Source organism: Egretta garzetta, unplaced genomic scaffold (assembly GCF_000687185.1).
Source record: "Egretta garzetta isolate BGI_Z169 unplaced genomic scaffold, ASM68718v1 scaffold220, whole genome shotgun sequence".
NCBI lineage: Eukaryota > Metazoa > Chordata > Aves > Pelecaniformes > Ardeidae > Egretta > Egretta garzetta.
Genome location: NW_009258414.1, coordinates 477,592 through 491,137, shown reverse-complemented (window position 1 = coordinate 491,137; position 13,546 = coordinate 477,592). Strand labels below are relative to the sequence as shown.

Here is a 13,546-nt window from a genome sequence, read left to right as displayed (position 1 = left end):
GCCTCCACCCCCTGCCTCTCCCTGCAGCTTTCCTTGAGCATCACTGGAGGCCTCCGGAGCGACTGAGGCTGCACAATGTCCCGTGCGATGCGTGTGGCTTTGACCCAGCGAAGGATGCCAGCTCTGCAAGTCCTGTGGTGAGGGTGGTTTCTGGAGCATCTCAAAGCAGCTGCACATGTCAGGGTGTCTTCCTGTGGCTCCACTGGCAGAGCTGGATGGGCTGGGAGGACAGGAAGAAAAAGGCAGCCTGGTGATCTTCTACAGCCTGTCCCACCCGGGGAGGGGGGACACAGCAGCCTGACAGCCAGCAGCACACAAGGAAGCAACGAGGATGATTTGAGGAGCTTCTGTTGCTGCTTGGTGGACCAACACGGGATATCTCATCGGGGCCGCAAGTTCATCATTACAAAAAACGACCTGCTAGCATCAGAGGCGTGCTGGGCTGTCCTTAGAAATAGGGCCTGTGCGGGTGCTCTGAAAGATGGCTGTGGGACAGATGGGACAGCTCCTCACTCTCCCTGCTCCCTAATGTCTCTTGTTTCCATACCTTGCCATAAAGAGTGTTTTCAGAGCAAAACCTTCACAGGGGCACTTGCTGGGACCTGTCCAGAGGAATTAAAAGCATCCCAGGAGGAGGAGGCTGCCATTGCAGAGCATCTCAGGGCACTCAGAGGTGCTTTTCCCAGCTCACCCATCAGTGCTTGCAAAGCCTTTTTGCAACCTTGGCTCAGTTTTAGCCATTAGTGAACGGAAGCTTGCTCTTGGGAACCATGGGGCTTCCGTGCTTAATTAATCTCTGCAAAGCAGAGGGCGTAATTAATGCCTGCAGTGCGCTTTCAGACCCTTGGGTGAAAGGCAGCGTGCAATCACTGTGCTTTGCCTTTCCAGAGCGAAACCGCACGGTTGGGTCTGTGAAAATCATCACTGGCTGCTACCATGTGCCGTGCACGGCGATCCCGGGATGGCCGCTGGTCCTGTTGCGGTGTTTTGGGGATTTTTGGTCTCTGCCAGTGCTGTCTTGGAGAGGACCATGGGCAGATGTAGCCCAACGCAACTTCTGCCCCCTCCATGCTGTGATGCTCCCTGACCAGTGCAAATCATTACAGGGACACGGAGTCAAGTGGAGAGAAAAATCTCCCCTTGCTCCTTAACAAGGAGACATCTCCATCTGCTTTCCTGGTGTTTCTACACAGGCTTTCGTAATGTGTTCCTGAAATACCTTTGGTTTTCAGCCATTTCGTCAAACAAAGAGAGAAAATCGCCACTAGTTGTTTAGTGTTGGTTTTAGATTAAACCATTCTGCAAAGACTAAGCAAACTGGGTGAAAAAATTAGTATCTTTTGGTAGCTTAAGGACAGGCAGGCAGATTTCCTTCCTGATATGTGTAAAGCTTTTTTTTCCTCACTGTCAGCATTGGTTTTGTGGGTGTTAAACATAAAAGAGAGGAAAACAGATTGCAGGTACGTTGAGTTCCAGCACAATCAACTGTCATTATTTAAAGAAGATGCTTTTAACCAAGTCTTTAAAATTGCCTCCTCATTTATCAATTGTCAGGTGTAAAACTGCGCGTCCTACGGAATTATTCCCTGTCACGGGCTGTCCTGATGCCGTCGCACTCCGCTCACGCTTTGGGTGATCTGCAGACATTTTACACCACTTGCCACCGAGCATTAACAAAAATAAATTAAGGCTTTAAAAGCGTAAATGTTGTATTTCATAGGAGTCAGGCAGGATATTTGGAAGGGAAAGAAATGTAAATAGAATGAAATTCTTAAGCAAGATTATTGATATGACAGGACTAAAGAGCTTGGGGTTCTGTGAAAAGTGCCTCTTTTCATCCCTCTAATAAGTCCATTACTTGCACTCGGGAATATTTTAAGGTCCTTTTCATGCTGAATCTGGAGTTGAGCATGCTTTGCATTTCAAGCTTTGTCTATGAATCAGTAGAAGCCAAAGTTATTTCTGCTTTAAAATAACAGGAGCAGGGAACAGCTAATCTCTTTTCATTCTGAGTCCTTACATTATTTTACTGGACAGAGTTTGTGTTGGCTACAAAACAGGGCATTCACAAAATCTATGAGAAGGAATTTAGTCTAAGAATGAAGCCTAGATTGCAGTATGCATAAAGACTCCTTCTCCTAAGGCCATTAAGAAATTCCAAATCTGAGCTATTTTGAACAGTGACATTAAATTAGCCTTGCTAATTCCAGTAATTCAAGCCGATAGCTGAGTTTACAAATCTACTAGATGAGGCCTTCCCATAATTACAATCTCAATGTGCTTTTCAGCTAAGGTGAGTTGGCACAAAAAAAGATAAATAAATAAAAGGGGGGAAAATGCTCTTTCTGTTCTGGCTTTTGAGATGAATATCTCTAAAGAACAGTTAACTGGCTGTATTGCGCCAATAAGACGTCCCCTGTCCTGGACTGGTAAGTTCATTTTGCCTCTAATGTGCAAGTGAAATGCAGAAAAGAGGCTGAGTTTTTCCCTGCTTTGTTTTTTTTCTGTTGTCTCTTTCCAAAGGAGCCTTGATGCTGCTGGGGCTTATAGGTCGGTTTTTAGTTGTTTGTTTACTGGTAGTAATTCCTACTGGGAAAAGAAAGTCTGACTGTGTTACCCTCTTTTGTGGGGAAAAAAAAACAACCTTCAGCGGATAAATTCAGGTTAAGGCAGGTGGAGCAACAACCTAAAGCAGCAACCCCCCTTATTCCTCTGGAGAAGAAGTTGATTTCCAGATCCTAACGCGGCTAGGCTTTCCCAGAGTGATGGAAAGGTTTTGAGGATATGTTTTCAAAGTCATAAGGCACAAAACCATGAAACAAATAAAAACTGAGTGCGTTATTTAAAAGGGTGTTAATTTTATTAGCACTGAGCTGAGCGAATGTAAGGGCGAATGTGAGTATTCACATCAGCACTTAACTCGGGCTGCAATGTTCATAAAATGTCCTTTTGATCAAGCTGTAAGAGTTTTGATCCTTATTCTATGAGCATCATTCAAAGTGACCTAACTGTAGCTCCAGCAGGCATCTGCAGCTGCAGAAGTCCTTGAGCAATAACAGGTCAGGAACTTGAATGCGTGCTCTGCCGGGAATGCTAATATTGCAATCTCTTTTTTTGTTGTTCCAAATAAGAATGAAAGCACAAAACCTCTCGCGAAATAAAAATTCGCAACAGAAAATTGTTCTGCCACCATTGACTGTGGACACTTGGGTCAAAATATTAAACAAAATGATGATTTTAATCTATTGCAATAATAATGGCATGGCTGCTAAATATTTTTATATAACTGGCACATTCGTGTTTGGACTTTCTCCTGTTGATAATATTGTCACCATTGGCACAGCCAAGTGAAACATCTTGATTTTTGGAAGACCACCCTGATTGAAGAGGACGTTTTTCTGCTGGGCACCCACAGGGCTGGGCACAGCTCCTGCAGCTTCCAAAACCGGGGCGGCACATTGCACGGTCCCGCAGAGCCTGTTCAGAACAGGGATGGACCCAAAAGCGTGCAGGAGGCTGGCAGGCATCTCCTCCTCCCCCTGATGCAGGCAGGTTTCCTACCACTGAACCCGTTGCCCACAGGCTCAGGTAAATGCAGCAGATAATGCCCCAAAATAGTGTTTAGGGCAAAATCAGGTAGAAACAGCTGTGCTGTTTCCAGAGGCTGGAGGGAGCTGCTGTTGCTCCCCGAGGCCGGGGTGATGGCCGGGGAGGAGTGCGGTGGGGTGGTGTGGGGCACAGGCTCATCCTTTTTCCATTTTCTGGGAGGGTGGGAGAGGCTGAAATGCAATTCTTGATTTCCAGGAAACTTTTATCTCTAATCTCTGTAATCCGTTTTAGAGAGGATTTTGTATATTCCAAGAGATTTACAAACTGGATTACGTAGCCTTTTTATTTTGTTTTTCCACTGTGATTGTGACATGCCTGAGACTGAGCCATGAGTGCTACAGATAGGGTGGAGGGAGAGGCATCCATGGACTTGGATCTCAGAGTCCTCTCGCATTGTCACCTCCTTGTTCTACTGCTCAGCCCATACCTACTCTCTGGGCCCATACGTGTGTCCCCCGAGAAATTTGGATGCTCCCACATGAGCTGTGTGGCCCCACCCCCGGTACCCTCCATGGCTGCACATCGAAGCTGACCAGGGGAGGTGCTGGGCAGGAGCCCGGGGCTGCTCCCCTCCCTCCCTTGCTCCCTCCTCCTGGGGCGGGGACAGCCAAGGTAGTCTTCTTGAGCTCCACCGTGGTCCCAGCCATGGGTCCCCAAACATGATGAGGAGCCCCTTGACCCCCAGGAAAGAGCAAGTGTGATGGGATGCATCCGGCACAGCCCGAGCACCACAGCTGCAGGGTCCTGGTGCTCAGCTGGGATGACGCCAGGTTTCCCGTCGGAGCTGCTGCCACCACCCAGCTCTATCTTTTGGCGCTCTCGTTCCAGTGATGTTTTGGGACTGGGGTTTGCTCTCAGTCTGGGAGGGAGGCAGGGTGCAGGAATTAGCCCCGGTTTTGCAACAGACGTTATGCGCGCCTGGTAAGCAACTGGGTTTAATTTGGGTCTTTCTCTGCAGCCGTGCAGAAGGCAGTGCAAAACCAGGTCCTGGTTTCAGACTACAGTGGCTGTTCCCAAGGCTGCTTCCAGCACACAGTGCGGGGAACATTACCTGAAGCTGTTAAAAAGTTCCAGCTTATGAACCCAACCCTTCTTTTTCTATGTAAAATGGGAAGGTCAGGTATGGTGATGTTTCCCAGGACCTCCCACAGTACCCCATTTTTATAGGCTGAAGTCCCTTTAATGTTGTTTTAATGCAGAGCCAGGGGGGTTATTTATTTATTTATGTATTTATTTATTTTAGCAGCTTAACGCAATTAAAAAAGCCAGGCAGTGCTGTAACCTCTTGGCTCCCTTCACCTGGCCAGGGCTCTCGCCTCAATCCATGCTCTGCAAATGTTCCCCCAGCATGATCCGGGGGAGCTTGCTCTCCATCCATGCCGGTGATCCCAGGCAGTGTAAAAGCACAAAACCTAGAATCATAGAATCATTTAGGTTGGAAATGACCTTTAAGATCATCAAGTCCAACCCTTAACCTAACTCTGCCATCCCACCACTAAACCCTGGCCCTAAGCACCTCGTCTACCCGTCTTTTAAATACCTCCAGGGATGGGCACTTGACCACTTCCCTGGGCAGCCCGTTCCAATGCTTGACAAAAGCAAGTTTTCTCAGGCAGCTTCTCCGGGAGCGGAGACAGGCTGAGCAGATGTGTGTGAACTGCTGTGCCTGAGCCTACCTGCTGGCTCTACCCATGGGCTGAGCAGGTATGTCCGTGCCCAACCCAAATTCTTGGGTTATGACCTGAAATCCAGATATCTTCTTTGGCATCATGAGTTGTAGCCTGGTGGAGTCTCTGTCAGTTTGATCCCTGGGCTGTGAGCACTGCTCAGGTGCTTTCTTTATGCACGTACTCAAGGAGCAAAACACTGGCCACCTTTGATTTTTCTTTTCCTTACAAGAATAAGGGAATGATAGATGTCCAGGGATTTCTGACTAAGTGTAGACGTTGCACAAAGTCCTGGTCCCTTCTGATTGAAGAGGCATGTTTCTGGTTGCCTACTTGAAGCATGAGTGCCACGAACTCCAGTCTCCATGGCCTGGGCCCTGTTCAAGTCTGGTTCCCACAAGCAGTGAGTCACAAAGGAAGATGTCAGATGTTTCTGGGTGCCGTAACACCACGATGGGTTTTCAGATCAAGCATTGAGAAACATCCTTCTGCCTTGAGGGCTGCTTTTAGCAGCTGGCATCTGGAAGGCAGGGACCATTGCTGTTCCCCTCAGGACTGTGTCTTGGCAGGTCTTGCTAGCGCATGAATGTCATTAAATGTCCTGAGCTTGGAGAGTTGAAGGCCAGCAGATAGCAAGCAAGAGATGCCCATCCTGGTCGTGCTGTAGCATAGAGTTTTTGGGGGAGCAAAGACGAAGGAGAAAATTTCGGTTTGGTGTGATGATGATGGGTTTGGTCATTAGAGGAAATTTGAAGCTTTTCATTCTGCTCTGTTGTCACTGGGAATGTTACCTGCCAAAATAAGGACTGTCCTGAGATGTCTCAGGTGACAGCAGAGTGATCAGAAGGGATTGCTTTGTGGGTTTAGACCTTGAAGGTCTCCAAAGAGGAAGAGGGTGACTCCACATCTGGGTGGGCTGAGATACATGAGGGATCCGGAGGAACATTGCTTGACCCAGTCCTGTATTGCTGCCTCATAAATCACTTCACTTCCATTCCATTTCCAGTTTTTCCTCTTTTTGCCTCTTGACTCCTGCCTTTGTAGATGCATTTGGCTGTCCATGTTTATCTCCCTGTTTTTCAGTTCTCTCCTAGTTCCTTTAGGTAGCAGCAATTTTTTTCTGGACAGTGCAGCTGGATATCAGACCGGGGCATGCTGCTTCATCATCAAAGTACAAGGACTCCAGCACTTCCAATTAATAATGCTAATGAGATTTGTTAATTTTTAATAGATTACATGAGTGTCTTTTGCTAAACACGTTTTTGTGGCTCCACTCTGCGAGTACAGTTCAGAAACTCTTTCACTTGCTGCCAAAGGGAAAATGATTAATGCGATGGCAGACGCCAAATTCTCTTCAGGGTAAATCCACAGCACACCAAGGAGCAAAGAGGAATTTAATGAGTACGTTTTCAATGTAAACATAGGCCCAGGTCATAAATGATAACCCTTTCTCGCCACCAGCCTCTGGCCAAGGTAGGGTGGCGGGGTAGTCGCTTGAATTGGGGTCATGGTGCAGCCCCCTGCCCGTGCCATGTGGTGTGTTGGGTTTTTGGGAGTGTTTTGTCCCTTTGCCCCATTGAAAGCTTGAGGACATCCATGGATGAGACTTTTGTGGTAGTGCTGGGGAGCTGGGGTGCACATACTGGCTGCCTCACAGAGCTTATGGCCGATTGCCTCCTGTAGCCTGAGCAGCACCTGGTTGCACCCCCTGGTGTGGGGCTGAGCTGGAGCTTCCACACCTCCCCGTGCTGGATGACTTGGTCTCCCCAAAACAATCTGGTTGCTGCCCTCACGATTGCTTCAGTCCCAGGGGAGCTTCCCCTGAATCCGTGCTGGTTTTGTGGTGGTGCCTGCGGTCCTCGGGTCACTTGTGAACATGCACTGCAGGCTGCGTGCTGCGGGCCGTCAGCGGCACGCCAGCAGCCGGGAGGTGTTGAAGAGGCGAGCGGGGGAAAAGTCTTGGTTTGCAAATCAGGAATCCCAAACCCGATTCCCTTGGGTTTCTGCCCAGGAAGTCGGTTTTACCGCTCACTGCTGAGCCTCATTGGGTTCCCTGGGCCGCGTTGCCAACGGCAGCGGGATGGCGTTGAACTGGATTTTTTTCTTCTTTTTTTTCCAAATCCGTATTGCCAAGAGCCGCACCTCCTTAAATTGCTGCGGAGGAGGTGGAAAAGCAGAGGCACAAGACCATGCACATGCTGCACATCCATCTTGGTGATCTCGCAGCCGTGCCAACACAAGCATCGCGGCCAGCCCCGGCTCAGCGCTTTAATTACGCGCTGGCGCGGCCGCACCTACGGCTGGGCTGTTGCAGCTAGTTGCGCAAGAAGGCAACTGGCGAACCTGTTGGTGCTCCAGGATTTTAGTGGTAATAAGCCAGAGGGCAAAACCTCCCTGGTGAGATGAAACCATGCTTGGCTAAGGTGTTTGGAAGAGTTTAAGGTGTTTTGGAGAAACAGAGGGTTGGGGATCCTGGCTCCCTCCATGCAGTCATGGCTGTGGAACTCCATGGATGGGTTCAGGTGTTGTCTTTGTGGATGCAGAGGTGTGTTTGTAGGATGCGCTGCTTGCATGAGAAAGCCAGGTAGCTAGAGGCTGAGGTGAGAAGAGCTTTTGGTGTTCCAACAGGAAGAGTTTGGGATGAAATTGGACTGTTCTTCTAGATTTCAGGTGCAAACACCTGTGAGAGTGAAGTGGTTGGTGCTGCAGAGGTGGCGAGAGTTGGGAGCCAGAGTCAGGCAGTCTGATCTGTGGGATTACAGGCTCGTAGGCTTTGTCTTGTAATGAGTCAACAGCTTGGGCTTGACTCAAACAACGCTCTCTTTAAGAAACCTAGTCTTGCTTTGGAGACAGCCAGACTCTACTGCATCTGTTGGCAGCTTGTGCCCCACACTGATGAGGCTTGCCGCCTAAAAAAAATTAAACAACGTACCCCAGAGATTGTAATTTTTGTTGGCAATGGTAGCATGTGCTTTCCTAGACAAAGGACATGCGCAGGCAAATGCTCACAACTGACCACGAGAGCTGCAGGAGCTTGCCAAGCTGCCCTACTTGTCTCTGACATTTCTACTTGATGTGTTTTGTGCTTATTGGAAACACATGGTCATGAACCATTTCCTAGTCCCTTCACACCACAGAGTTTCCATCATTTGCAAACAAGGGCCATCACCACGTCTCCGCAAGTGCTTTGGCCCACTCGACAGCCTCGTTTGGTGAACACGCTGCGTTAGGCTTGACGCTTTTGCCCGTGGGGGAATCTCCTTCGCACCCGTTGCCACTGCACGGGGCACCAGCAGGGCTATCGAGTGACACCACGAAGTGGTTGTCAGGCATGGCCATCAATTACGACTCTGTTACTATATTAGGTCCATCTCTGGAGCCATCTGCCGGGACAGGCTTGGCAGGCGGGCAGCCCAGATGCCTGCCTATGAGATGACATTCCCTGGCTCCGGGCTCCGGGCAGCAGCCGAGCCAGCCGGTGGCAGCCGGGCACCGTCCTCTTGGAGGTCATTTGCCGGAGAGGCATTTGCTGTCAGTTGTTTGCTTAAGCCTGTGTTGCCCTTTCAGGGGTGAAAAGGGGTGTTTCGGTAGGCAGCGGTAGATTTGGCGCGGGAATGCCTGCCGAAACGCTGCTGCGTGCTGGTGCTCATCCTCCCAGCTTCTGCGCCAGCTGCCCTGGGACTTATTACACCAACTCGAACCCAACCTCCCCCTGCTTCAACCATCTTTTGTAGCTGTCTCCAAAGCTAGTGGTTCAGCAAGAAGAGCTTTTTTTAATGACTCCTGCCCGATAAGCTTGCGCAGGGCCAGAATGCCTAATTCTAGTCCTAATCCACGCTTCATTTTGCGGGTGCAGAAAGCACGTGTTTTAGAGCTGGGGGCCGGTTTTGTCATCCACGCTGCGGGACCATTGAAGCTTTTGCCATCCTGGGAGCGAAGCGCTGCAGCTTTGTGTTAGAGGGGCTTTTGTTACAAAAGATGCTTCCGGAGGGACCGGCTTGTGTTCGGCTGGAGACCTTTCACCAGCTGCGTAAGGACTCCGGGAAACAGCGCGGCACGCTTGCTCTGCTTGCATGCAGGGGAAAAAAAAAAAAAAAGCAGAGCTAATGATTGACTATTATTTTAAGGGGATTATCTAATCCGCAGCCCAGAGGACAAGAGGGGCCAAAATGAGTGAAGACTGAATATGTAATTAGCGTAGATTGTTGGTAATACCCTCTGGACTCCGACTGATTATAAACAGAAACAGATTTTCCTAGTCTCCCCCCCCCCAAAAAAAAAAAAAGCTTTTGCAGGCCAGAGGGCCACTCTGTAGCACAAACTGTTGCAAATCAAGCGAGTGATCAGGGCTGGGGCAGTGGAGACGCTTGCAAGAGATGCTGGGGAGCGGGGAGGCAGAGGAGCAGCTTCTCGTGGGTTATTTTGCAGCATAGAGGAAGAGTTTTGGGCAAAAGCAGCTGAAATGGCGTATGTGGGGGTTAGTTTCTGTCACCCCACCAGCCACCCTGCAGCTCCGTCCCTGGTGCTGGGGCTCCTTCTATCCCGGCGGCTGTGGGAGCAGGAGGTGCCGGGATGCAGCGGTGACCCGGACTAACCAGGGATCCTAACGAAGGCTGGAAACTGCAATGAAGCCCTCTTGAGGGGCACCTGCTTAGGAACATTTGCTAATTTGGATTCCTGGATTTGAATTATTCTTGTTGTTGTTGTTATTATTATTATTATTATTATTATATATTTTTAACATTGTTATTGCCTGGACCTGGTTATCAGCTGCCCCTGGTCTGCTCGAGGCTAACACTTTTTATTTTCCTTTCCTCCTATGTACCAAAGGTCAGTAGAAGTTAAGTGAAAAGAATTCGCAAGAGTTACAGATCCATTATTAATACAAGATAAAAGACGCATGGCTAAATCCAGCAAGCCTAAAAATACAATTGGGCACGAATAAGCCCAGAGAAGGAAACAATGAAAGGAACAGTGAAAACCAACGGCACACCCAAGCACTAAACATCTGAAGCAGTTAAACAAGGCTAGGAAAATAGCTCTCGAATCTCTGGTGTCAAGAGCGTTTCTGTTCCCTTCTCTTTAATTTGGTCAAAGAGGGTGGGTGAGAGAACCACCATTCCCATTTGGGTGAAATGCCACGATTTAAAAAAACTACCCTTACTCAAGTTGAGGTGAAACCCCAGAATTTGGAAATTTCCCATGTAAAAGAATATGTCTGAAATGATCGTTTTGGTGCACTTTGGCTGAACACAACTCAGCTGCTGCATTGCGAACCGCGCAGGAACTCGCATCTCATAAATTACAGCATCGCAGAATGAGACTTAAATGGGAACATCAAAACCCTTTGTGCTGTTAAGAGCCTTCCTGAAATGCTTTTGTTTCAAATTGCTTTTCTAAACTGAAGGCAAGAGTAGTTACTCGGCTCGCATGGATTTTTTTAGTTCTGATATGGTGTCCAATAAGAGAATATTCTGCTCCAAAAGCTCTGCTGATCGGCTGCAGATTGCTGGTCTGGATCACGCAGGTGCCTGATGTGACCCCATGGGGCATCTTTTAGGCTTTCGGAGTCTTTGAGGTGTGTGGAAACACCTTCCAAAACACAGCAGGGCAGGCCATCGTTGTCCCGATGGGACATTGAACCGGCTGAGGAGTCTTGTGTAAAACAACCAACTGCAAAATAATCTGCTGTGATTTCAGTAACTCAAATCCCTTCAATTATTCTGCAGAAAAGAGCTTGGGAAAATAAGATGGTGCAGCCAGGCTGCTGCCAGACTGCCCCGGAGCCCGAGCATCCCTTGTGCCAGAGGGACGACTTCTTTCTGTGCTTGGAAAATGGCGCGGGCCGGGCAGAGCTGGCCTCCTGGTGCATCCCCGTCATGGTGGCACCTTTTCCTTCCTGCTCTGCCTGTGGGCGTGCAGCTCTGGAGGACAGCAGCATACCTATAACCTTAAGAAGAAAAGCAGGAAAGTTACGGAGAAGAGGATGATCTCCTGAGGTCCCTTCCAACCCTTACGATTCTGTGATTCTGTGATTCTGTGAATCCTGGTATCTATGGGAATCTCCTGGAGAAGCCAGTTTACCAAGGGGGTTTTGCTTGCACCTGGCCCTTTGTGCGCGTGGATATCTGCTCATGTTCAGCCATTTTTGACCCTCTTTGATGGCCTGGGCTGACTCACTTGTCATGCCTACATTGTTATGCTTTTGTTTTGCAGTGTTTGGGTATTTTTGATTAAGAAATACCGCCTGTTTGCCTTGGCAATGGTGCTCATTGGATTGATGCAGTGTTTTTTAGCTGGAGTGTTTATTCAGCCTCTTGGATTCTTTCTCAGGGGTGGGGTGGGATGATCCAAACCCGTCTGTATGCTGGTCATCCACGAGGGCTTGTGAAAGGCTTGAGCCAGGGTCTCTTCTGATGGAAACCACCAGCTTCCTCCACTTCCAAAGGCCAGGCTCTGGGGATGAGATGAACAGGCTTAACTGATTCCCATCTGGGTGAGAAATCTGGACCCCAGGAGATGGTATGAGAAGAGGAGCGAGGGTTCCATTGCCTTGAGTTAAACATGGGTGCACCCTCTTGGTCCAGATCCTCAGCAGGTACAAATGTCCCAGGTGGATCTGGCTAATGGCATCTTAAAACACCTTTTAGTTTTTGTTCTCAGCCCTGAGAATTGCTGGTTTCTTGCCTCTCCACATTGTCTATTTGGACATTGTTATTCTTCCCTGTCCCAGGGAGACAAGGGTGACTGTGACTTACTGCTCATCAGGTCCTTTGCAGTCAGTGATGGGTTGCCATAAGGCTTTTCCCCATTAATGTCATGCTCCTCTGCCAGGGCTATCAAAACTTTTATACTGGACATTTTCTTGTGTTGGAGCTCCCATGTGGTTCATCTCAAAGCCTCTGTGTTGCAACACCAGCATGCCTGGGGTGCGTGATCCATTCACATTCCTCGCTCTCCAGCGCTTTGATGAGGTGGACAGGGGATGGGGTGGATGTGTTGAAAGTGCTGTAAGGAGCATATTTTGCACACACTTATGTAAGACTGCAGTAATGCAGAAATGCAGAGCTCCTCGGGTCCTCAAACCAGGAGGTATTTGGCGAGCAAGGCCTTGTGCTGCCTCTGGGTTTGGGGGGACTGTTTGTGCTCGCCTGGATTTCCTCGCTCCTGCACGCATCCTTGTGGTGTCTGGGGAGCAGACACGATTTGCATTGCTAATCACCCGCTCTGAAGCTCAGCTGATTTTCTGTGGGAGTAGCTCTCCAGTAAGCCAGATTCCCATATCTCTTGTTTTCTTGCTGGGGCACCTTATACTTGTGATTGTTTAGTCTTTCCAAGCAAAAGGTTTGGTGTAGTGTACTGGGAGGCTCACTGGGGCTGGGTGCAGGACCGACAAGATGTTTGCTGAGCTCTTCTGGACCATCCACCCTTGCCATGATGCTTTCGATCGCACTTGGACCCAGCTGTCCCCAGCCACGGGCACGGGCTGCCCCGGGGACCCCAGTGCTGGTGGAGGCTGGATGTGCCGCGCGTTGGGATGCCGGCGTGCACCGCCTGCTATTAACCACCTCTCTCCTTCTGCTTTCAGAGCTGGCGTATGACCTGGATATAGACGACACCTCTGCAAACAAGCAGCTTCTGAATCAGCAAAGCAAAGACGGTGCTGCGGTCCCCAGCAGCGACCCCGGGAGCACAGCCCCCCGCCCTGGCCCTGCTGCTGCTGTCGCCCTGGTCCTGCTGCTGCTCTTGGGCCACCAGCCGTGAGCGGTGCCGGTGGCATCGCTCGGTGTCTCTCCATGCCTCTTTTTAACGAGGAAGACATTCGGAACCTCTTCTAAAATATATGCACATTTCCAAAGACAGGGCAAATGACTTGAGTCAGTTTTATAAAAAAATACGGTATCTTCACACAAAAACCCAACCAAAAAGCGTTTGTTCATGGTAAACTAGTAAATATGTAACAGTGCTTTTTAAAGATAATCCTGTTTAATATAAGAAGGTTGAAATATAAATTGTGTTCCTCGCAGTTTTTGAAGACTGAGGTCTCCATTGCTGTTAAGTTGAAGACCATATTTCATCTTGAGTTGTTCGAACATGCATGGGGTACAGAACACCTACGATTTATGGAATACTCTCAGCAAAGATCAGACCCCTTGTCCTAGTTGACTTAATACAGATTTCCTCTGTAGTTCAAACAGGTTTTGTACTTGCTCCAAATTCCAAACTCACCCTTAGGAATCTGGCCAGGCACATAAGATGGAGGGCGTGTG

General features: G+C 49.0%; 1 protein-coding gene across 1 annotated transcript in view; it reads left to right on the top strand.

The window, feature by feature from the left end:
- Positions 1 to 13,040, top strand: part of GPC3 (glypican 3) — a 156,519-nt gene extending 143,479 nt beyond the window's left edge. Inside the window, exon 8 of the mRNA XM_035898793.1 lies at positions 12,865 to 13,040. Coding sequence (XP_035754686.1) covers positions 12,865 to 13,040 — 176 coding nt within the window. The remainder of the gene's footprint in view (positions 1 to 12,864) is intronic.
- The last annotated feature ends 506 nt before the right edge of the window (positions 13,041 to 13,546 follow it).